General features: G+C 42.5%; 1 protein-coding gene across 4 annotated transcripts in view; it reads left to right on the top strand.

The window, feature by feature from the left end:
- Window positions 1-26,367, top strand: part of LOC117531688 (formin-1-like) — an 85,176-nt gene that overhangs the window by 20,362 nt on the left and 38,447 nt on the right. For 3 of the 4 annotated variants that reach the window (XR_004566701.1, XM_034194791.1, XM_034194790.1), the window contains exons 5-8: window positions 14,149-14,269; window positions 15,370-15,431; window positions 19,142-19,905; window positions 22,291-22,429. Coding sequence is in view for 3 of the 4 variants with exons in the window: in XM_034194791.1 (XP_034050682.1) it covers window positions 14,149-14,269; window positions 15,370-15,431; window positions 19,142-19,905; window positions 22,291-22,429 (1,086 nt within the window). In the remaining variant the exon portion in view is untranslated. Of the gene's footprint in view, window positions 1-5,132; window positions 7,215-14,148; window positions 14,270-15,369; window positions 15,432-19,141; window positions 19,906-22,290; window positions 22,430-26,367 lie in introns of those variants that run through there. The other variant, XM_034194792.1, reaches the window with a different exon arrangement.

Below are 26,367 nucleotides of genomic sequence, written 5' to 3'. Positions count from 1 at the left end.
CAGCCACAAAGCAATCTGAGGTAGTAATCTGATTTCTCTGGCCAAAAGAAACAAAAAAAACCTCATGGCGCTGCCAGCATTTTTGACTTAAAACCCTTGATGCTAACTTTAAATTGACCATAGTTGTGCGTGCGGGTGTGAATGTGTTTGGCTGTCTGCATGTGGCCCTGCAACAGACTGGCATCCTGTCCATGGTGTATCCTGCCTCATGCCCTATGACTGCTGGGATAGGATCCATTACCCCTCGGTGACCCGTAATTGCAGTATAGTGTGGGATCATTAGTAATTTTGTGGTTTTTTTTTGTTTGTTTGTTTTGTAAAAACAAAACTTAACTTGATTTTGAAAGAAGATATCATAAGCGTTAAAAAAAAAACAGGGTGCCATTTTTTCTTTACATTCTAAGTGTCCAAAATCCAAGATACTATCCAAAATGGCATCAGTTTAGCAATAATGCAAGATCTTTGCCAATACACAAAGATATAATTACAGAGTATCTGAATATAGGTTTTCTGATGCAAGGAAACCAATAGAATCATCAAATTTAGGCTAAAGGTATTATTTATATGCCTAATTTCAAGATGGCATCCAAAATGGCAACCATTTACACTAAATTCTACTTATTTCAACACTGTAATCCATACAATGATATTGGAAATAATTGTACAAACAACATATCTGTTTGATTAAAGTAATGCATTGGTCACATAGTATACATTAGATGAATATGAACAAGTCAATAAACAAATCTACATAACTATAGTGAAACCATGTTAGTTATTGTTCTGTTATTTTATGAATGAAAAAAATACAAAAAGTCACATGTAGGTGTAGTTTTAGCAGTGGACATCAGTCATCTTCACACTTCTCATTTATGCCTGGTTGGCTTGTTTTTGTTCTAAGTGAAAACCCAACATTTACAAACTTCTGTACATGGGATATTGTTTTTGTGACAACTACACCTTCCTTCATGTCCAGCTTTGCATCTGCACTTTATCAGGTGCAGCATTGCCTCAGGAGCTGGTGGATTCAAACATCAAGTAGGAGACAAGGGACTTGAACCTGCGTCAAATGTCCAAACCAAATACAGTAGGTGCTGGGAGGCATGAGTGATTTTCATTAGCTTTCCTCCAGATTATGGCTATGTAATGTGTGCCACAAATATGTAGGTCCAGTGAACCAGAAGATGGTGGAAGGTTTCCTCCTTTGGCTGCACGATTTGAGTAGAGGAACCAGCAAATCTCATTTACTTTTGTGTGGTTTTTTGATCGATACAGCATACAAACAAAGCGTTCCATCTGCGAGCATGCATCAGAGGGGAGATCGTTCTCATTTCCTGGCATTGCTAGTGCATCCAACATCTCATCATCACAAGACATGTATGCCTTGATGCACCAGTCTTTGGTTCTGCCAGCAATTCTACCAGACATGCCAGAGCCTGTCAGAGCATGAAAACCCAACAGAGCAGAAGCGCACTTTTGTCAGAAGTTGTTGGATATGTTACCGAGAGAAATGTTCCTCTTCAGCCTGCCCTTTCCAATGAGGAAGACTGTAGAAACTGGCAAGTGTGGACAAGTAGCAACAAGACATCTGTGTCTGGAGAACTGACCACAAGCTCTGCTTTACGGGGAATACTTACAGCATGCAGTATGAGGAACACGTCTGCCTCTTCTTGGCTGTGAGTAAGAAGTGAATCTGGAAATACTAACATTGCCCTTGGTTTGTGTTCCTGAGGTCTCCATAAACTTCTTCAGTCTGTTGTTTGAGCTCCTGCAGTGGTGTACAACTTTGTTAGCCAAATACTCAGTGAGCTCTGCTTTGGTCTGAATATCTAAGAGGAAATCCTTTAGGGAAATATTCTGGATTAACATGGTAATATGTTGACTTTCCCTTGGTCCTCTTTGTCCTCATCTGTTCCTTGAGTGATGTTTTCATGTACCCATCGATCACCAATTTGACCTCATCATAGTTTGCAGCTATGTTACAGATTACCACCAGAAAAGAGTCTGCAAAATCTTGACACGTCTTCATTTGGTCAGTCTTGGTAACCGAGTTTACCACAGCCATTCCATCGATGAGGACTACTCGGTATGCTGATTGGTGGTTGATTTGTCTCCACATCTGTATGTTCTACTGTTGTAGCTGCTACTTGTAGTGGTACATGCGTTGCTTGATTGCCAGATGACTCACTTTCATTTGCCTCGTTTCCATCTTCTTGCGCCTGTTGTGCATTACTACTGAGTTTCGCAAGTTAATGCAGTAAAGTAAGTCCCTTCGGCTGCTCCCTTGTTTGCACTCGGGGTCGCCACAGCAAATCCAAGGTGGATCTGCATGTTGATTTGGCACAGGTTTTACGCCGGATGCCCTTCCTGATGCAACTCCACATTACATGGAGAAATGTGGCAGGGGTGGGATTTGATCCCAGAACCTTCCGAACTGAAACCAAGTGCATTAACCACTTGGCCACCACCCCTACTCTATCTCAAGTTAATGCAGTCTTCGTCTTATTTCGGTTGCTCCTGTTAGGGGACGCCACGGCAGATCAGTCGTTTCCATCTCACCCTGTCCTCTGTATCTTCCTCTGTCACACCAACCACCTGCATGTCCTCCCTCAGCACATCCATAAACATCCTCTTTGTCCTCCCTCTTCTCCTCCTGCCTGGTGGCTCCATCCTCAGCATCCTTCTCCCTATATACCCTGGGTCCTTCCTCAGCACACGTCCAAATCATGCACATCTGCACATCACCTTTGTTCTTAAAAATAGGAACCACCACACTTTGTCTGCACTCCTCAGGCATCCTCTCGCTTGCCAAGATTTTATTGAATAATCTGGTTAGTAACTCCACTGTCATCTCTCCTAGACATTTCCATCTCTCCACTGGAATGTCATCTGGACCAACTGCCTTTCCACTCTTCATCCTCTTCATAGCTGTCCTCACTCCATCCTTAATAATCTCTTGCACTTCCTGATTTACTTTCTCCACATCATCCAGCCTTTTGTTTCTGCCATCTTCTTCATTCATCACCTCCTCAAAATATTCCCTCTACTTTCTCAGCACACTCACCTCACTTGTCAGCACATTACCATCTGCATCTTTTATCACTCTAATCTGCTGCACATCCTTTCCAGCTCTGTCCCTTTGTCTGGCCAATCGGTACATGTCTTCTCCTTCCTTACTATTCAACTTCTTGTACAGCTCGCAATATACCTTTTCCTTAGCTTTTGCCACTTCTCTTTTCATGTTACGCCACATCTCCTTGAACTCCTGTCTACTTTCTTCATCTCTCCAGCTGTCCTAATTCTATTTAACAAACCTGTTTCTCCTTGTGCTTTCCTGGACATCTTCATTCCACCACCAAGTCTCCTTGTCTCAAGATGATGCAGTATCAAAGCCTTATCATAGGCAAGCAGAAGAGACCAATATGAAGCAAATAAGGATGGTGGTACCACACCAAACTTGTAAATTCCAGTACACTCCTTCAGGTCAAATTCTAGTTGACCTCTGGAGATAACGAAGAAGAGTTGCAAGATTCCTCACTCTTCGTTCCACAGATTTTGACTTCTTGTTAGATGAAGACTCTGCCATGCTTTTTAATATATGGGCTCTAAGTGATGATATGGTTGCTGTGGGTACTTGTTTTCTGTAACAAAGAAAATATATACATATATGCATATATGTACCAAATGTTTATACCCTAACCTAATGCGGAAAAACTGCGCCCAGTGACTGCATTCAAACACCGATTTTTGGGTTTGCCATGTTTAATTCAGGATGGCATTCTGTCTGAAACTTCACAAATTAAAACGATTAATAATCACAGGGAAGTTGTTGTCCATGTGGGAATCTCTAGATACAGTTTTGCAAGGAACGGATGCTGAAAAAAATGATTGGAACCAGATTTATATCAATCGTAATGTCAATTTTTTGCAGTTTTTGTATCATGGAAGCCATCTTGGATTTCAGGGCATTAGAACGTGAAAAAATGGCACCCTTTTTTTTAATGTTTAAATCATATTCTAACAGAATCAGGTGAGGTTTTGCTTTTCCAATAATAATAATAATAATAATACATAAATTTTATTTCATGACAAATGAGCCTACATTAGTAAGCGGGTATAGAAAATGGATGGATGGATGGAAACCACACAGAACTTGCAGACAAGACAACTGCAAAAGAGCATTTCTTTAGATGCATGGTACTGTAAACATTGGGCTGGTTAGTAAGGGATTATATGTAATTGGGATTATGTAATCACGTTGCAAAAGTATAATATGCCCAGATTACATTGAAAAAAATGTGTAATCAGATTAGTTTCATTGCCAAGGATTACATGACTACATTTGTGATTACTAAAATATGGTAATTTGAAAATTATAAAACCTTTCCAATGAGCAGCCACTAGGGGTCAGTCTTCACACTCGAGCAGCAGCAGTCCGTCAGTGCCACGTGATAAAGCAGTGTTTGATTCATGGCCATATTGTTGAATTTTGAGTGTAAAAATGTGCACTACAAGTGACCTGTTTTGAAATACTTTATTTTAATCTAAAATTTATTAGATAAATAGGAAAAAAAAGAGGTTTGTGGTCATTTCTGTTTTCGTTTGCTGTGCATCATTTTCAGTAACTGATTTTGAAGTATTCAGACTACATTAATCCAATAGGTTGTGTTACTAATGGCAAAAATGGGCAAGTTATTTGGATTCAGTGATTGATTACATTTCAAAGTAATTTGCTAACCATTAGTAGAAAGAAGGCCCCTGGTTCAAATCCCACCCGTGCCTCAGTCTCCTTGCACATCTGGAGTTGTGCCAGTAAACATATACAGCATAAAACCTGTTCAAAATCAATATCTGGTTCCAAATCAGATCCACTTGGGCAAAAGCGGGAGGAGTCAAAAGAAATTATTTAAAGATAATGTATCTTTCTATTTAGAACACTAAGAATTTACCAATCTGAACCCATAACCTTGAAAGTTTTTGTTGATTAAATTCTGAATGGACGTTTTACAGGTTTATGCTGGAATAACTTCCCAAATTTAACAGGTAAATAAGTAGGTAAATATTTGCAGAAGTGGATATTTGTAATATTTTTCTTTAGCAGAGGCATTCAGAACAACAGGTGTTTGTTTTACGTCACAGGCAGGTTCATTCTCAGGTTCGCAGGCGTCATTCTGGTGTTGCAATTGATCGACCAATCAGGTCTCACTTCCTATCAAAGTGCATTCTTTACTCCAGGTCCCTCCTCCCATGACATGCGGGAGAGACAGAGGGAGGGAGGCGTCTCCAAACTGGTTTGACCAGTAAGACTTTTCTTTCCAACCTGAAGGCATTTTCTCACACGGCAGCAGGCAGGGCCTGAAAACTGCAACAGAGAACAGATTTCCTAAGGAGATTCCGTAACTCCACAGAGAACACTCCTCAGCGGTTCAGAAAAGTTTGGAATGTTTTCCGGTTACCTGGTCTCAGATTCCAGCAGCATTCCAGTCACTTGGCACAGACGAGAATCCTGAGCGTGAGCTGTCTGTATGTTGTTTGAGGAAGTTCTACTGTGTGCAGCTCAACGGGATTATAGGATGGTGTCATAATTGGCGCCCCTTGGAGAAGGTAAGAGGAGCGGGACGGATTTCCCATACTTTGTTCCAAGGCAAACGTAGAGGTGGAACAGAAGTGGAGGTGGAGAGATGGACTTGTTGTTTTGATTGGACCATTAGCTGCCTACTTTGCTTTGCTTCGAGCTAGTAGGGGGACTTAAAATGGAGCATGTTGGTAACATTTCAGACGGAAACAGGAAAGAGTCCAGCAGCTCGGTCATGAATGTGTTCAGCACCATTTTCACAAGGGAGAGGTCTACCTTTCCACAAGCAGACTCGCCTGTACTGATATCCTTCAAAGAACTTTCAGATGACCATCCAGAGATTCCAGATGTTTTAGATGATGACCTTCACAATGTTCGAGCATCAGCGTCTGGCAACCACTTTAAAGCACCAACTAGAGCATGGGCAGACCCAGATCTGGTTGAGGTCTCCATGGTGGAAACGTATAGTGACACAGAAAATGAGGATGAGATGAAGTCCCTCAGCAGAGTGAGTGTTTCTGGAGAAGAGCTGCAAGTGTCAGCGGAGGACAGTTATGTAGAGCCCAGCCGTGTGACCCGGGAAAAGGAGTACAAAATACCTGTGTTCAGAACGCACTGCTTTGAGAGATACGTGAAAAACGCCTCGATTCTCCGTTCACACGCATCCACCAGCAAAACTGATCCCAGGATGCCTGAGATGTCTGTGGATGAAAGGAAGTGTGCCGAGGGGACCGGATCAAATGAAGAAAGTGTTGGCATAGACTGTTCTGTTCCTTCCATAGCCTCTTCTTTACAGCAAATGGAAGAGTTGGACACTCAGAAGGCTGGTGCCAAGACATCTGAAGAAGAAGTCTCTTTAAGTCCAGGGAAAGCGTTGGACAAGGGTGAAAAGGAACCTATGCTGCTGCCACCTGCAGCTGAAGAATCCTCAGGTGTTGTCCAGCTGCATTCCAGCCCTGCTTCACCGCCCTCCATAGAAACAAAGACTCCACTTTCAGCACTGTCCCTCACCAATGTGCCCTCATCCAGGAGCTCGCCGCACTCCGTGCCTCCGTCTTTCCAGATGCCGGCTCTGTTCAGTGGGGTGAGAGTGCTGAAGAAAGGAGCGATGGGCGAGGACAGGGAGGTCCTGTCAGAGATCAAACAGAGGCAGAATGATGCAGATTTGGCCATGCTCAGCCTGAAGAAGACAGTCCACAAAGCCAAGCTCTTCCCTGAGCAAAACCCAACCAGTCAGTCCAAAAGACCTACTGCCATCAGCACTAAAAGCTCTGTGGCAGAACAACTGAACCATCTACGCAACTTCAACAACCAAGACAACACCAAAAAACAACATAGAAGTCTGGAGAAACCTGGTTCTGAATCCAGAAAAAAGAAAGAGACTAACAAAGAAGAGAAAACACCAGGTCCAGAACCTGCCAGCACATCCTCACCTGACAAACAGAAAACCTCTGACATGGCCTATGAAACTTTCAAAAGCATCTTTGGCCCCAAAACCATCACAAAGGAAAGAACAGAGGACGTAGATCTGGAAGCAGTGAAAAAGAAAATCAAGAATGATAAAGAAAATCTCAGATCTATTTTTGAGAGGACCCCCAAATCTCCTGTCAAGGAAGCCAAATGTCCCACACAGGCTGAAGTAGGTCAACGCATCATTTACGTCACTGCACTTAAAAAAAACCCTGATTATTCAGTCTATCAGCAAACTGAGATCAATGAAAAAACACAGTCTGTCACTCACAGTGGGCGGGTCCAAAGAGCGGGGTTTTGGGGTGAAGTGGGTTGGAAGGACGTCTGTTTTGTGATGACACCTCAGATTGTACAGAATTTATGAATTTATCATCTGGAATGTTTGCACAGAAGAATAGTTTTGTTATTTAAAGATGAACTGGTTCAAGGAAGGAAAGGAAAACTGACATTGGATTATTATTATTTTCTTATATTTTGTAATTTCTTTTTCACGTTGGGGTGGGGGGGCGATCATGAGATCCACATAATCCATGTGATCAGTGGCATCAGTAGGATCCATGTGGTGGGTTATTAGAACCACATGTGAGAGTTCATTTGGACCAAAGCCTGTCATGATCAGGATCCCATTATCAGAATGTCCAGACTGTCACTTTATGACCAGACGCCATTTAACATGTTGTTAACCTTTAATTACAGTTACAGCAGAATAATAGAAATCAGTGTTCTAGCTTCAGCAGGGGTGGTGGCCAGGTTCAGGTTCAGGTTCAGGTAACTTTATTTGTACCCGTAGGTAGATTTGGCTTGCAGCAAACAGAAAACAGAAAAAAGGCGTCCATGTTAGTCAACACAACAACAACAACAATAAAAAACACTAAAAATACTAACAAAGAACATACACAAAACAAGTTAACAAACACCACCAAGGTCTCACAACCTTAAAGCCAACTGGTGGTTGGCTCTCACTGCGGTATTGTATCACTTCCTGTTCCGGAGCACAGCGGTGTTTTGCTGTATCTGTTAGCTGTTTAATCTGGGCAGTTAGATTGATCTAGTTACCTAGATAACGATTTGTTTCACAGTGTAATCTTCACGTGTCTTAACTAAAGCACTCCCTCTGCTGAATCACCTCTAAATTATTTACACATTATTCACTTTGTGTGTTTTTAGGAATCCGCTAGCTTAGCGCAGCTACTAGCTCTTAGCCGGTTTAGCATGACGGCTTCTCCTGTCTCTCCCGCACTTTTCTGCTCTGGGTGTGAAATGTTTAGTTATTCCTCGGCCTCCTTTAGCAGTAATGGTACTTGTAATAAGTGTAGCTTATTCGTAGCTTTGGAGGCCAGGCTGGGCCGCACCGTGGAAAAATTCTACAGCTAGCCAGGCCCCTGTAGTCGGTGCGGACCAAGGTAGCTTAGCCGCCGTTAGTTTCCCTCTGGCAGATCCCGAGCAGCCAGGAAAGCAGGCCGACTGGGTGACTGTGAGGAGGAAGCGTAGCCCTAAACAGAAGCCCCGTGTACACCGCCAACCCGTTCACATTTCTAACCGTTTTTCCCCACTCGGCGACACACCTGCCGAGGATCAAACTCTGGTTATTGGCGACTCTGTTTTGAGAAATGTGGAGTTAGCGACACCAGCAACCATAGTCAGTTGTCTTCCGGGGGCCAGAGCAGGCGACATTGAAGGAAATTTGAAACTGCTGGCTAAGGCTAAGCGTAAATTTGGTAAGATTGTAATTCACGTCGGCAGTAATGACACCCGGTTACGCCAATCGGAGGTCACTAAAATTAACATTGAATCGGTGTGTAACTTTGCAAAAACAATGTCGGACTCTGTAGTTTTCTCTGGGCCCCTCCCCAATCGGACCAGGAGTGACATGTTTAGCCGCATGTTCTCCTTGAATTGCTGGCTGTCTGAGTGGTGTCCAAAAAATGAGGTGGGCTTCATAGATAATTGGCAAAGCTTCTGGGGAAAACCTGGTCTTGTTAGGAGAGACGGCATCCATCCCACTTTGGATGGAGCAGCTCTCATTTCTAGAAATCTGGCCAATTTTCTTAAATCCTCCAAACCGTGACTATCCAGGGTTGGGACCAGGAAGCAGAGTTGTAGTCTTACACACCTCTCTGCAGCTTCTCTCCCCCTGCCATCCCCTCATTACCCCATCCCCGTAGAGACGGTGCCTGCTCCCAGACCACCAATAGCCAGCAAAAATCTATTTAAGCATAAAAATTCAAAAAGAAAAAATAATATAGCACCTTCAACTGCACCACAGACTAAAACAGTTAAATGTGGTCTATTAAACATTAGGTCTCTGTTAGTAAATGATATAATAATTGATCAACATATTGATTTATTCTGCCTTACAGAAACCTGGTTACAGCAGGATGAATATGTTAGTTTAAATGAGTCAACACCCCCGAGTCACACTAACTGCCAGAACACTCGTAGCACGGGCCGAAGCGGAGGATTAGCAGCAATCTTCCATTCCAGCTTATTAATTAATCAAAAACCTAGACAGAGCTTTAATTCATTTGAAAGCTTGACTCTTAGTCTTGTCCATCCAAATTGGAAGTCCCAAAAACCAGTTTTATTTGTTGTTATCTATCGTCCTCCTGGTCGTTACTGTGAGTTTCTCTGTGAATTTTCACAACTTTTGTCTGACTTAGTGCTTAGCTCAGATAAGATAATTATAGTGGGCGATTTTAACATCCACACAGATGCTGAGAATGACAGCCTCAACACTGCATTTAATCTATTATTAGACTCAATTGGCTTTGCTCAAAATGTAAATGAGTCCACCCACCACTTTAATCATATCTTAGATCTTGTTCTGACTTATGGTATGGAAATTGAAGACTTAACAGATTTTTTTAATGAAAGACGTGCGGACGGGTCCGCGCGTCGGGACGCAGCCGGCGCGGTGCGGCAGCACAGGAAAAACACCTCCGTGTTGATAACCATTTGTAAAATCCAGGCGGCTTTTGATGGCTTTCAGTGGAGTGAGTATATGAGAAATTGTTTAACAGCTGGACATGCTCCAACTTGTCCTTAAGGCTTCCAACAGAGGTGTTTTTCCTGTGGCGGAGCGTCGCGGCGGCTGCGAGCCTACGCTGCAATCCGTCCGCACGTCTTTCATTAAAAAATCTCCTTGAACAGTGGAATATCCGGATAAAATGCTGAAACCGACTTCTTCTGAAACTTCTCTGTTCTCTCACGACGTCCTGGATCAATAGAGCCTGAAATGTGGAGGTTTTCAGCTTGAAACAGGCTGACGACGGCACCTGGGACCGCTGCGCGGTGTCTCGCTCCGTGGGAAGTCCTTAAAGCGACAGTATCACCTCAAAATCTCTCATCAGCCGTTAAAATTTTCACGGAAAACCAGCTTAATTTTTCAAACCGTGTCCACTTCGATGTGTCTCACAGGTTTAGAAAAAATTTTGATCAAACAAAGCGCCAGTCTCTCAGCAACTTCTCAGACAAAGGAATTCCGACGAGGGGCTGGATGACTCCTCCCACAAGGAGTGCTCACAGGCGAATGACGTCACCGGCAGGCGTGGAAAAACTCACGCATGCGCACAAGGGTTCAAGCATGTCTGACGTAAAAACATATGAATGAAATCCATATAGTTTTTGAAAAAAATAAAAAGGACCTATACTTTATTGACAGACCTCGTATCTCTAAAATTAGAAAGGTCTTGTCTCAGAGTGATGCTGAAAAACTAACGGGGAGTACTAACGGGGACTAGAAGGAGAGAGCATATCTCACCCATATTGGCCTCTCTTCATTGGCTTCCTGTTAATTCTAGAATAGAATTTAAAATTCTTCTTCTTACTTATAAGGTTTTGAATAATCAGGTCTCATCTTATCTTAGGGACCTCATAGTACCATATCACCCCAATAGAGTGCTTCGCTCTCAGACTGCAGGCTTACTTGTAGTTCCTAGGGTTTGTAAGAGTAGAATGGGAGGCAGAGCCTTCAGCTTTCAGGCTCCTCTCCTGTGGAACCAGCTCCCAATTCGGATCAGGGAGACAGACACCCTCTCTACTTTTAAGATTAGGCTTAAAACTTTCCTTTTTGCTAAAGCTTATAGTTAGGGCTGGATCAGGTGACCCTGAACCGTCCCTTAGTTATGCTGCTATAGACTTAGACTGCTGGGGGGTTCCCATGATGCACTGAGTGTTTCTTTCTCTTTTTGCTCTGTATGCACCACTCTGCATTTAATCATTAGTGATTGATCTCTGCTCCCCTCCACAGCATGTCTTTTTCCTGGTTCTCTCCTCAACCCCAACCAGTCCCAGCAGAAGACTGCCCCTCCCTGAGCCTGGTGCTGCTGGAGGTTTCTTCCTGTTAAAAGGGAGATTTTCCTTCCCACTGTCGCCAAGTGCTTGCTCACAGGGGGTCGTTTTAACCATTGGGGTTTTTACGTAATTATTGTATGGCCTTGCCTTACAATATAAAGCGCCTTGGGGCAACTGTTTGTTGTGATTTGGCGCTATATAAATAAAATTGATTGATTGATTAAAACCACTAAAAAGGTGGTCAGCTTAAAACTAGTGTGCAAAGGGCAAATAAATAAATAAGTATATAAATATCTAAATATAAGCATATGCAAACCTACTAAGATTTGTTCAGTTGCACAATTGGTGCTGGGACAAAACTACTCCTGTAGCGTTTTGTTCTACACCTTGGGACTCTAAACCTACGGCCAGAAGGTAGAAGCTGAAATTCATTAGCCAGGGGGTGGGAGTCATCAACTATAATGCAGTTGGTTAGCCGCTGTAATTGTTTAGTGTACAGGGACTCTAAACTCAGCTGCGATTCACCAATCAACCGACTGGACCATTTAATGATCTGACTCAGTCTGTTCCTATCCTTCAATGTCAAACTGCCAAATCATGCCACCAAAGAAAAAGCTAAAAAAGATTCAATAAAAGCACGATGAAATAGTGTTAACATGGTTCGGCCAATGTGAAAATAAAACAGTTTCCTGAGACAGAACAAGCGCTGATGTCCCTTCCTACACACCGCCTCACAGTTTGCCTCAAACTTCAGCGAGTCATCAATAATAGTCCCAAGGTATTTATAAGTTTTCACAATTCCAACTGGTTGACCATTCATTGTTGTGTTACCAGGTGTGCTACCATTCTTCCTAAAATCAATGACCATATCTTTAGTTTTAGATATATTAATCTGAAGATATGAGTCCTCACACCATTTAACAAAATGGTCAACTACAGGACCGTGGCTACTCTCATTATCCCGCAGCAGACTGACAATCACTGTATCATCCGCGTATTTTAAAATGAACCTGTTTTTAAAAGTGCTCTGACACATACTGGTATAGAGAATAAATAACAGAGGTGAGAGCACACACCCTTGTGGCGAGCCAGTAGAAGAACACACTGTGTTTGATAAAATCCCGTTCACTCTAACTTTCTGTGTTCTGTTTGTTAAAAAGTCTAAAATCCAACCCACGAGATTATTACTTAATTTAAAATGTTCTAAAAGCCTTTGGGTTAAAATACAGGGTTGAATTGTATTAAAAGCTGAAGAGAAGTCAACAAATAAAAGCCGGGCATGACACCCGCTGCCCTCCAAATGCCTGAGAAGCAGATTAAGCAAAGTGAGTGTGGCGTCCTCCACTCCTCTATTAGGCCTGTAAGCAAATTGTAACGGATCGAGTGCATGCATAGTATTTTTTAGCATTACCGACCGTACCAATTTCTCAAAGATCTTCATCAAAATTGATGTTAGAGCAACAGGCCTAAAATCATTCAAGGATGTAGGATTACTAGATTTAGGAACTGGGACCACAACAGCATCTTTCCACACTTTGGGGACATGCTGTGTTTCCAAGGACCAGTTAAAAATATAATAAAAAACTGGACTCAGCTCTTTTGCACAAGATTTAAGTAAATGGCCACAGATATTATCTGGACCATCTGGACCAAGTGGTTAGTGCGCTTGGTTTCGGTGCAGAAGGTTCCCGGTTCAAATCCCACCCCTGCCACATTTCTCCGTGTAATGTGGAGTTGTGTCAGGAAGGGCATCCGGTGTAAAACCTGTGCCAATTAAACATGCAGAGCCTCCTTGGATTGGCTGTGGCGAACCTGAGTGCAAAACAAGGGAGCAGCTGAAGGGACTTACTTTAGTGTTCTGGCTCCAGAAGAATCGAACAATGTTTAGGGTCAGCTGTAGTCGGTATTTCTGTTTCATATCATTTCATTTCATATCATGTTGGACAGATAAACAAAGCCAAGACCAACCCCCAGAAACAGGAAGCAGTGTAAAACCACAGCTACATAATTATAAACCTGCCAATTCTCTACCCACTTATTTTTTGGGAGCTTTAATCCCACCAGCAGCTTTAATCCCACCAGCAGTGGTGGCCTTTGTGACCACCAGATCTACGCTTTGGTAGTCTCCAGACATACACTTTGGTGTCCACCACACCTAGGCTTTGGTGGCCACCAGACCTATACTTTGGTGATTTCTAGACCTCCACTCTTTGGTAGCCAACAGACCAGGACTTTGGTGACCTGCTGTGTCTGGTTGCATGATGGCTGTTGTTCCAAAATCGTCTCTCTCACTGACGACCACACCTGCTCCTAATCCATCATCAATGCGGCATCTGGCAACCATCCAACAGGTGGCAAATACATCTAAGGAGGTATTAAATAAGCACAATGATGTTTCTTTTTTGATTGAGCTGGCCCATTAAAGTTCACAAAATTTGATAAAGTTTGTCCTCATTATGTGGCCTGTTAAGTTGGATATGGAAATAAAAAAAACGATAACGTGGTCATTCTGAGTTATTATGTTCACAAACTGGAGGGGACGGACTCAATCATTTATCTTGACTTTTGCAAAAACCCAGGAATGTGGATGGGTCCTGGTCAGAGAATAGATCTTCCATCTGTAAAAGTGAAAGTCACAGTTCAAAAATAACCACACTGACTTCCTGTTTGGATGTTTTTCATGTTATTCAGTGACTGTTTGGCTCTGTGTTGATGTCTTAGAAATTTTGAAAGCTGTCAGGGAGTAAATAACATATATATTTAAAATGACAAAGTCTTGCGGTTCCATTTATCGTGTTTTCTGGTCACAGACTGAAGTCATGTTGCCCACGGACAGTGAGGACCGGACCCCAGGCCGCCTGCAGGCCGTCTGGCCTCCACCCAAACCTAAAGATGAGGAGGAGAAGGTCGGACTCAAGTACACAGAGGCAGGTTAGAACCTCGCAGTGTGTCTCCGCCTCACAGCTGCTGTTCAGACTGACCACAAAGTCACATGACACAGTGGCTCCGCCCTTCACGATTGGCCAATTTTGGCTTCAGACCCAGTTTCTTGATTCTGCTTCTGTCTTTACTTATATGCCGATGCCGGTATCACTGTGATCCAGTTCTCCTCTAATCATGTGGAACTGGATCCATTTTGGCCTTTTTGATTCTTGATTTGATTTGATTTTAGATTCACTGATAATCGTTTGATTTTTGATTCGGCCTCTGAATAACTTGCTTACTGCTCAGTTTTCCTCCAAGGTCGCTTTGATCTGGGTCTGAATATGGATTGTCTTTATTTGGAAGCGGAGCCAGTTTGACATTATGACCTCCGTTGCTGTTGTGTGTCGGGTCAGACAGATGCAGGTTTGGACCTGGTTTCCAGATGGTTTACAGTTCTTAACCACTAATGGGGCTGTTGGATGACCTTTAACCTTTGCAGCTGTTATGTCTGTAATTATCAGTCGGCGTATCAGAGTTTCCACAGATAAAGTTCACATTGTCAGACCGCAGTGTGAAATGTCACAGAGTGCAACCATGTGTCCACTAGAGGGCATGAGTGAGTCTCAATAAACTAAAAGTTGAATTGGGAACAGCAGCCCATTTTTGATGATTGAATTCCAGATGAGACCTGAAACTTGATTTCATGTTTTTTGTGCAGCATTTTAATTTTTTAACCCTGTTTTTGTCTTAGAGGATGCAGAGATTGAAAGCAGAACAAAGGTCTACACTGTGGACTGCAGATAAACCAGTTCTGATTGTGCACACTGTGCACATATTTACACACGTTTGCACTTTATTATTTTGTTTGTTTACTCACCACCAATCCTACTTGCTAACTAATTCTTCTGACATCTAGCAATCTGCTGCTGGAAACTTTTTTTTTTTTTGCATTAATGCATTAATAGATCCGCCTTTGTGCAATGCTCAGCACCACAGGTCCACCACGTGTCTGAATCCCGGAGCCGCCCCTGACTGTATGAGTAAAACCAGTAATGATTTAATTAAATGTGTGTGTGAGAGAGTTCATCTATTGGTTTTCCTTTCAGAGCATCAGGCCGCCCTCCTGCAGCTGAAGCGAGAGTGCAAAGAAGAGGTCGAGAGGTTACATGTGAGTCATGTGATCACATCTTAAATTTCACCCTGGAACACACAGAACAGACAGGAACGTTCTGGTGATAATTCCCCTTGCTGTTCAGTGGAACACAAATGTGCACATGGAGCGGGTTGATGAATGAGCTCAAAATCCTTCAAATAATAATTGTTTACCAGCATAAATGTGACAGATTTATGCACATATGAAACAATAATCTCACATTCAGACTCATTAAATGTGACTAAGACCTTAATTTGTGTCAACCCAAAGTAGTAACTTTGTTTTTGATTTCAGATTTTATTGCAGTGAGAAAAGAACAGGGAGATGAAATCAGATTATTTCAACAATATTTCAAATCTAACCATTTGAGAAGAATGTTGGGGGTGGGGGGGCAAATTTTATGTTTTCTTATTTTATTGTCTTTTATTGATTATCAATACAATATTTATTTATTTATTGCCTGATTTATATTCATTTACTTGATAATTTATATTTACCTCCATCAAGGACGTTATTTACATATTTCAGTTTCTGCTTGGCAGTAGGTTGGCTGTTAATTGAATTTAATTTAGTCTAGCCTTTATTTAACCGGGTTAGTCCAACATGATGGTCAGGAACAGAAAAAATACAATAATTAAATAATAATAAAATTCATTAAAAAAAATTAAAAAATAGTATTTCAGGGTTTTAATGACATTTAAAAAAAACTTAATTCATGGATTCTTACTGAAAAAACAAAAATCATGTGGTTGATTTTTTTAATCTAACTGCATGTTTTATGTGAATCTGAATGCAGAATATTGTGTGTGTATTTAGACCTGGGTCCAGATAAGGATCTGCATCAGGTAGATCACAGTACAGTTTTCTATGAGGCTGACCATTATTCTTGCACAGTACGGTAGCAAAAATGTCCTAAAGCTTCAGGTGGCACTAACGTACCTGAGGTGACGAGGATTCGGCCGCATGCAGACACAGTTTGCATATTTCTAATATCAGATATTGTAGAAGGTGAGATGAAGATGTTCCTTCTTCTCGTACTTTATATCATGTCAGAAGGAGTAACTGTTGAAAATACAGAAAATGTCAAATCTCTGTGTCACCAAAACTCAAAGTCAAGTTTCTTGCTTCAAATTGAACAAGGCAACAAAATATTTGGGAGTCTGTAGTTTGTATCTTCACCACCAGATGGCGATAGACTACAATAGATTCCTTATATGCAACAGGTAAACAGCTTCGTAACTTTTTGAGTCTGTGTCCTTAATGAGTCTGTTAATGAAGGAAGTCTCTTGTTTACATTCCACATTTTAAATCACTTATTCCAGAACATACAGTGATCTACATGATTTAATTAGTTTGTTTTCCAGCATTTCACTATTTTCTATTAAAGTGAAATCCAACTTTTAACCAAATTCTCTGAGGATCCTCTTGTTGCTTTTCTCTGTATTCTCACTGACAAACAGCCGATCTCAATGACAATAATCACTAACCAGTCGACATTTAGGAGGTGATCTGTAACCACACCCACAAGCAACAAATAGCTTTCATTATTATTACTCAGTTCATCTTTTAGTTTAAAAAAAAAGACATATTGAAGTTGATTTTTAAATCCAAGCAAATATCCCAAATGATTCACAACCAGTTTATGTCAAACATAACTGTTTGAACTAGTGAACAGCTAGTTTATAGCTTTTCAAAACAAACAAACATCATCCTGGCACCACTTTAAATTTATTGAGATTAAATCAATGAAAATTTCTGTCACTGTTGATCTTTAACGGAGTAAAATCACTGGAACAGGCCCAGATCCTGGTCTGTCTGGAGACAGTTTCACTTGTTTTCTCTCATGGAACATTTCTGATTGATGGTTTTCATCAATACTAGTGGATTAGTTTTTGAGTAATTTCCCTTTGTGTAAAAAAGTGTTAAAATATTCAAGATCATGGCAAAAAAAAGATTAAACTGTTTAAAAACACACAGGAAGAAGTTTAGAAGTGTTTGGTTCTCGGGGGTGGGGTGGGGTGGGGGGTGAGATAGCAAATGGTCACATTTGAAAAACTGGATCAAGTAAAAAATACTTATTTTCATAATAGTTGATTATATTCCTGTTGATTGACTAATTAATTAATTATTTCATTGCTTCAGATCAACACCAAACAACCTATTTAAATATGAAACAAAGTTTTACTAAACTTTGCAATGGATGGACTGATGGGTGGATTTATGGATGGATGGATGAAGAGATGAATGGATTGCTGGGTTAATGATGAACATATTGATTGATGGATAAACAGATGTTGGCTGGGTGAATGATGGATGGATGTAAGTAAGTAAGTAAGCTTTATTTATATAGCACTTTTCACAGACCAAGGTCACAAAGTGCTTCACACGATATAAATAGACAATAAAAACAACACATACAAATATAGAACAATAAAATAAATTGACACTAAAATGCCAGTTTAAAAAAAATGTGTCTTTAGTTGCTGTCTAAAAACATCCACAGAATCCAGTGAGCGAAGAGAACAGGGAAGCTCATTCCAGAGGCGAGGTGCCACAGCTTTAAAAGATCTGTCCCCTCGAGTTTTAAAACAAGTTCGGGGAACCATCAGCAGGTTCTGATTGGAAGACCTTAAACTCCTGCTGGAAACATAAGGCTGGATCAGGTCCTTAATGTATTCCGGTGCCTGCCCATGTAGAGCTCTAAAGGTCAGCACGAGGATTTTGTAATTTATCCTGTAAAAACAGGGAGCCAATGTAAAGACTTGAGGACAGGAGTAATATGCATTCTCCTGTGGGCACGGGAAAGAAGTCGTGCAGCAGAATTTTGCACTACCTGCAGGCGGGCCAGCTCTTTCTTACTGAGGCATGTAAGAGACTGTTACAATAATCAAGTCGTGAAGAAACAAATGCATGCACAATCATCTCTAGCTCATTAAAAGCCACCATTTTGCGTAATTTGGAAATGTTTCGAATTTGGAAAAAACAGTTCTTAACGAGCTGCCTTGTGTGATGTTCCAAAGACATCCCTCCATCCAAAATGACACCCAGGTTACGCAGGCTGCCTTTACCAGAGCTGCTCAGATTACCAAGGTGATTCTTAATGACAGACATAGCACTATCTGGAGCTACAATCAATGTCTCAGTCTTATTAGAATTCAACTGCAGGCTGTTTTCAGTAAGCCATTCTGTAATTTTAGTGAGACAACTAATGAGAGAACAAATTTTCTGTGCTTCTGTGCTGGATGAACATGTATGGATTAATAGATTGTTGGATGGATAGATAAACAAATGCTGGACAGATGGATGAATAGTGTCAATGGATGAACAAATGATGGATGGATGGATGGATGGATGGATGGATGGATGGATGGATGGATGGATGGATGGATGGATGGATGGATGATGGATGGGTAGGCACTTTGTTTAATATTAAAATAATTTGTTACTTTGAATTAACTTCAGATCATAGTAAACTTCAAGCATCAAACAGTGTGACTATGATCAGGTCAAAGGTAATAACAAATGATGCTCCTGCTCTATGTTTTGAATCAAAAAAAATTTTTTTTTTGCTACTTTTCTGCCACCATTTCTTGTATAAATCAGGACCCTGTAGTTCTTTGACTGTATTCACTGGGTCTATAGTAGTGCCTTGTGTTAATTCAAACAAAGGAAATGATCCTGTGGATTGATGTATCCTTTGCTCTTGTGGTTCTTGCTTGTTGCAGGCTGACTTTGAGCTCCAGGTTTTCCAGCTGCGGGGTGAGCACGCCGTGTCCGTGTCACACCTGGAAGATGTCATTGCCAAAATGCACAGAGATCAGGGTTACAGTCCCGTTCAGGAGCGCCGTGAGGTTCGCGATGCCTCTGTGTCCACTGCAGATGGTGCCATACCCAAGATGTGGCGCACTGTGTGTGTTCAGACAGACAGGGACACCTTCATCAAAAGTCCTGAGGGTGACGGTGGAGGCTCAACCCAAAACGGCAATCAGAATACACCAAAGAAACTCAACCTGGACTCAATTGGTCTGAGTCTGGGAGTTAAACCTGAAAAAGCCCTGGGGCCTCCCGGTCTGCCCCCACCTCCTCCACCACCTCCACTCCCTGGAGGAGGACCACCTCCACCTCCTCCACCACCTCCACTCCCCAGAGGAGGACCACCTCCACCACCTCCACTCCCTGGAGGAGGACCACCTCCACCTGCTCCAGGGAGTGGAGGTGGTGGAGGAGGACCACCTCCACCTCCTCCACCACCTCCACTCCCTGGAGGAGGACCACCTCCACCACCTCCACTGCCTGGAGCAGGACCACCTCCTCCTCCACCACCTACTGGTCTGCCCCCTCCACCCGGCAGTGGAGTACCACCTCCTCCACCCATGGGCGGCTTCAGCTTTGGTCCGAAAGTGGAGAAGGCGCCACGGAAGCCCGCTGTTGAGCCAGCTTGTCCAATGAAGCCTTTGTACTGGACCAGGATCCAGATCCAGGATAACAAGTAAGTCCAATTTTTTTAAAATTGACAGATTAGGTTAGTTGTGGTAATATTGTATCATCCACACCAACACTGAGCGCCCATAATCCTGCAGAGCTTCACTGCTGAAGAACATCCTCCTGTTTTCAGCCTGTTTTTGATAAGGTCAGAAGTCACAGAAAACAAGAATATGCAGTTAAAACTTAAGCTACACTTTCCAAATAAACACCTTTCAGTAACTTTGCTTCTACTGAGATCCCTTTGAAGATCAAGGTCATATCATGAAGCTTGAGAAGCTTGAGGTCACACTTCTATTTGCGAGATGTTATTTTCTGGCGTCACATTGACCAGCAGTGAATTAATCCGTTGTATCATTCATTTTCTTTGTTAACATTGATAAGCGCTTTAGTTGTTGTGTTACTGACATTTCTTCATGTGAACCCTGAGCGCTGGTCCCATGGAGACATCAGAGTTGTTGTCTCAAACTCCTCAGAGTCTTGCCGGGAGGTTCTGTCGGTCTAAGTGGATTATCCGGTCCATTGACGCTGGCAGTGGTCCTTGCCGGTCTTCCAGCTTTACGGCCTTGTATTACCATGCCTGGATTAGTGGGCCGGCTGACTTGTGGTTTGCACTCTGGAGGAGCGACGTCCACACGACAGCGGCTTCACTTCAGCTGTAAATGTCAGTGTAAAGGGGCGCGCTGGGGGCACTAAATGGATCTGGATCAGCTGGTTGGTCTTAATGGTGCGAGCGTTCTGAGCTATGAAGGGAAACGTGTCAGGTGTAAAACTGTGAACAGAGATCACAATACTCAAAATATTGTCATCAGTCAACTGTGCAAAATAAATCTGTACATCAGAGGTTCCAGGGGGATTCTTCAGATCCAGTTCTCATCACAAGGTTTTCTTGCACGGAAAGATTTCTTTGGATTTCCATGTAATTTTATTTTCCGCTGTCGTTCCCCGTCCTGTTGGTTTAGAGTCTTGACTGCAGTTATTTTCCCGGTGCAGACCAAAAGTGGTTCTGTGCCACCAGAACTCAGTACCACACCTGACCTGTGCCAACATTCATAAAGACCTCAAAAATAAGGAGGTGGATTTCCGGGCGTTATCATGATGTCATTTTCTCAGCAGTGCACCAACAATCTGGCCTTTGGATTTACAGTATTTCAACACAATTGAGTCAGTGGCAGTTCTGGATTTAAGACGAGCTGATCCTGCTAAGGTTTTCTTATTTGGTGTCCAAGTTCTCTGTGGGCAAAAACCAACAACATAAAGTCCCAACCACAGCTAGAAGACCAGTCAGAGTGCTGATAGATGGCCAGAGAAGAGATGAACAGCATTAATGTCCAAATGCAGATTTCACTGGAACAGATGCTGATCTGTGTGAAAATGTGGTGAATCCACAATCAAATCTCAGCTCACGCCAAACAGTCAAGGGTTTGAGACTTAATGAGACTGATCAATAAAAACCAAGATAAAGAAGTCAGAACCAGTGATGACCCACTGGTTTATGTTTTTAAACATGTTTGTCAGCAGACGTACTACAAACAAACAAGGACGTCACTGCAGCTCCTCAGAAGAGATTTTCTCTTTATCATAAAGGTGCAATGGACTCGAGAAGGTACCTGAAAACTTTGTGGACTCTTTTTGGGTTTATTTTGCAGACCGTATTTTCTGGAGTTTAAGTGGCACCTCTTGAAGGGAGAAAAACCCATATATACGTGACAGAGGACTACAAGCCCCCGCTCTGCCTGGCCATGTATCAGAACTCCTCTGCTTCTGCAAACTGTATTTGATGTCAGTCTGGATGAAGATGTCGAACCTTCTCGTTTAAATCTGGTTTCTGTCAACAATCCTCTTCGTCCGGACTCGGAACCAACAGGAATTTTAACTGCAGCAGCAGTTTGTACTCAGATGCCTTGCTGAAGGACACTGTGGAACACAGAGCAGGAGTGGTCGGGGATTGAATCAGGGACCCTTGAGCACGCCCTGTTGAACCTGCACACCGACGGGTGATATCAGTGAAAATGATGCTGAGACCCTGACGAGCTGCTGAGGATGAATCCCGTTGATCTGAGCCGCACCGTGTTTGTGTTTGTTTTTTCACGTTACTCAGCAACTTGTGACACAGGACGTGGGCTCTGTGCTCATCCTGGTGTGCTGGAAATGAACCTTCAGAAACAGCTGTAACAGCGTCAACGTTCTGTTATTTTTACAGGCGAGCTCATAAACAGACGTTCTTGAAGCTCAGGTTGTCATCTGCTCTCTTCTCGCCAACTTTTTTTTTTTTTTTTTTACAGTGAATTGAGAACTTGTGGACAGATGGAATAAGCATGAAATCAGAGTTTATCTGGTCTGTGGTCAGCAGCACATTGAAGCATCATATGACCGTGAGTTCTGTTTGCAGTAACAACACGCTGTGGGGTTCTCTGGAGGAGCCCAACATCAACACCAAGGAGCTGGAGGACCTGTTCTCTAAAACCACCATGCAGCCCAAGAAGAAGCCGCTGGCCGACACCTATGAGAAGAAAACCAAAACCAAGAAGGTAGATCCAACAGCCTCAGCTCCACCCCCGTTCATCATGCAAACCCCCGTAGAGCATGGTACACTGTTGGTGTTGGTGTGTGTGTGTGTGTGTGTGTGTGTGTGTGTGTGTGTGTGTGTGTGTGTGTGTGAGAGAGAGAGACACCGCTCACTGGATGTCCTTATGATGTCACAATGTTTGTTCTGCTCTGCTTTGATATCTTTGATCATTTAATTATCTTTGAAGTTGCCACACTGAATATTTTAGCTGTAACTTGTTCAAATTTTCTTCTTCTTTCGCCCGCTTCCATTAAGGGTCACCACAGCAGCTCATCCCTCTGCATCTTCTTCTGTCACCCTAAACTGCATGTCCTCCCTCAGCACTTCCATAAACCTCCTCTTTCTCCTCCCTCTTCTCCTCCCTCCTGGTGGCTCCTCCCTCAGCGTCCTGATTGACATGTCAGTTTTTCTGCTGTCTGAGAGAAACTGGGCCGATGCTGCTGTTTGTGAAGTGATGAATGTTCACTCTTGTGCTGTTGCTGCTGTTCTAAAGTGGTGATTACAGTAATAAGAGCGTAATGTGTCACTTCTGGCTGTCATGTCTTCCTACAGCCACCTGAGGGCGACAGTCGCTGTGTTTGAAAAGGACTTTAAGATGCTTAAACCAAATAAACTATTATCAGCCTGAATCACACTGTAACTTCATTTCTAGACACATTTAACCAGATTAAAGTTACTTGAGTTCACAACAGGCCCAGAGATGTAGTTTTTTAAAATAACAAATATATGGTGTTTGTTTAAAGCGGTTTTAACAAGTTTTAAAAGTACAACCCCAATTCCATTGGGACATTGTGTAAAATGTAAATAAAAACAGAATACAATGATTTGCAAATCCTCTTCAACCTATATTCAATTGAATACACCACAAAGACAAGATATTTACTGTTCAAACTGATAAACTTTATTGTTTTTGTGAAAATATTTGCTCATTTTGAAATGGATGCCTGCAACACGTTTCAAAAAAGTTGGGACAGTGGTATGTTTACCACTGTGTTACATCACCTTTCCTTCTAACAACACTCAATAAGTGTTTGGGAACTGAGGACACTCATGATTGGGTATAAAAGGAGCATCCCCAAAAGTCTCAGCCGTTCACAAGCAAAGATGGGGCGAGGATCACCACTTTGTGAACAAATGCATGAAAAAATAGTCCAGTAGTTTAAGAAGAATGTTTCTCAACGTTCAATTGCAAAGAATTTAGGGATTCCATCATCTACAGTCCATAATATAATCAGAAAATTCAGAGAATCTGTAGAACTTTTGACATGTAAGCAGCAAGGCCGAAAACCAACATTGAATGCCCGTGACCTTCAATCCCTCAGGCAGCACTGCATTAAAAACTGACATCATTATGTAAAGGATCTTACTGTGTGGGCTCAGGAGCACTTCAGAAAACCATTGTCAGTTAACACAGTTCGTCGCTACGCCTACAAGTGCAAGTTAAAACGCTACCATGCAGAGCGAAAGCCATACATCAACAACATCCAGAAACGCCACCGCCTTCTCTGGGCCCGAGCTCATTTGAAATGGACAGACGCAAAGTCAAAAAGTGTGCTGTGGTCTGATGAGTCCATGTTTCAAATTGTTTTTGGAAATCATGGACGTCATGTCCTCTGGACAAGAGGAAAAAGACCATCCAGATTGTTACCAGCACAAAGTTCAAAAGCCAGCATCTGTGATGGTATGGGGTGTGTTAGAGCTCATGACATGGACAATTTACACATATGTCATGGCACCATCAATGCTGAAAGGTACATCCAGGTTTTGGAGCAACACATGCTGCCATCCAAGCAACGTCTTTTTCAGGGACGTCCCTGCTCATTTCAGCAAGACAATGCCAAGCCACATTCTGCACGTGTTACAACAGCGTGGCTTTGTAGTAAAAGAGTGCGGGTACTAGACTGACCTGCCTGCAGTCCAGACCTGTTGCCCATTGAAAATGTGTGGCGCATTATTAAGTGCAAAATACGACAACGGAGACCCCAGACTGTTGAACAACTGAAGTCGTACATCAAGCAAGAATGGGAAAGAATTCCACCTACAAAGCTTCAACAGTTAGTGTCCTCAGTTCCCAAATGCTTATTGAGTGTTGTTATAAGGAAAGGTGATGTAACACAGTGGTAAACATACCACTGTCCCAGCTTTTTTGAAACGTGTTGCAGGCATATATTTCAAAATGAGAAAATATTTGCACAAAAACAATAAAGTTTATCAGTTTGAACATTAAATATCTTGTCTTTGTGGTGTATTCAATTGAATATAGGTTGAAGAGGATTTGCAAATCATTGTATTCTGTTTTTATTTACATTTTACACAACGCCCCAACTTCATTGGAATTGGGGTTGTACCCACAAACAGTTGATCACAAGTAGAACTTAAAAAAAAGGCGATACAGAAGCTGCACAAAACAAAAGTCATCATAAACACTGAGCTGGCTGACGATGATCTGTCACTTGATTATTGGTTTCAGATTAAACTGGTGCAGATGTTTTGTTGGAGTTTTTGTGGCCGGATTGATTTTGGTGTCTTCGGTCCACTGAAGCCGCACTTGTTGATGTCGTGTCACATGACGCCACTCTGCACTCGCGCTGCAGCCGCGTCAGCGTTCTGGCCGCCGGCCGTGTCCAGACTGTCCCCCTGAATCCATACACATCCCCGATTCTGATCAATCTGTGGAGGCTCCACTGGCCTCCAGAGGGCTACAGGGTGTTTCCAGCATTCAGTCCTCTCCAACATTTGATCCGGCTCAGACAGCCACATCCAGACACTGAACCCAGCAGCTGTCTCCTGTCTGACATCAGCTTTCACCCCACAAATGGAAATTTATATCAGCAAAAACACACTGAGAGGAACATGATACTGACTGAGATCGGTCCGGTGCCTCTGCACAGCTTTAAAACTCTTCCTGAGATTTAAAGTTCAACTTCTAGACTTCTGCTTTGATTGGCAGGAAAATCCTGCATGTGATCCTCCAAATCAACTGGATCTGGATTCAAAGTTCTGAAAGGATCTTGATCCCTGAAGCTATTCCGCCACGTCTCCGTCTATGATCCTCATTCATCCTATTTGCTCCTTTCAGAACGTCGGGTCTCCAGAACCGTTTAGCATAATGAGACCGATCATCTCCAGATGAACAATCTGGTATTAGGAACTAGTACTGCGATAATGGTTTTGAGAGAGGTGGGTTGATGACAGGTGTTCCTCGGTTTACTTCTCCATCAGACAGTAAACTCAGTGATGTGCACTTGAGCAAGGTCCTTAATCCCCCATTGGTCCTGTTGAGAGCGTTGCACGGGAGCACAGTGTGTGTGAGAATCAGCGAATGTGAGGCTTCGTTGAAATCATGTAGTTATTTTTTTTGGGGGGGGGGGGCAATACAGTCCTTTTACTGAACATTATGCTGCTGCTGTAAAGTTACCAACACAATAGTTATGATGATGTTGGGCAACATGTGGCAGACTCGTGTTAACACGCCTGTTTACCAGGCAGCATTACCTTTAGTCCTTAACTAACCTACTGACTTTCAGGGTTCCTTGAAGGTCAGTCCTGCAACTGTACCAGCAACTGGTGCACGTTTCAACGATCTTAGTCCTATTGGGTTTTTCCCCCTGAATTGAACATCTCTCAGGCAGTCTGACTGATATATTTTGTAAGAAATAAACACTTCTAAATCTTAAACTGCTGTTTTTGTAACCAGGTGACACCTCTGATGTGATTTACAAGATAACTTACAGAGATGTTAGCGTGCACTCCCTGGGAATGCCCAACAAGCTAATGCGTCCATAGGGTTACAACCAATCAGAACAATGAAACACGTGACGTACGAAGAGTGACGTAAAAATGTCGACAAACCAAATCGATTCAGGTAACAGGTATTTCACTTCATAATCTCAACATGGT

The sequence above is a fragment of the Thalassophryne amazonica genome, chromosome 19, assembly GCF_902500255.1.
Source record: "Thalassophryne amazonica chromosome 19, fThaAma1.1, whole genome shotgun sequence".
NCBI classification, from domain to species: Eukaryota; Metazoa; Chordata; class Actinopteri; order Batrachoidiformes; family Batrachoididae; genus Thalassophryne; species Thalassophryne amazonica.
Note: the sequence above shows the minus strand (reverse complement) of the source record. Positions and strands in the feature narration are given on the sequence as shown.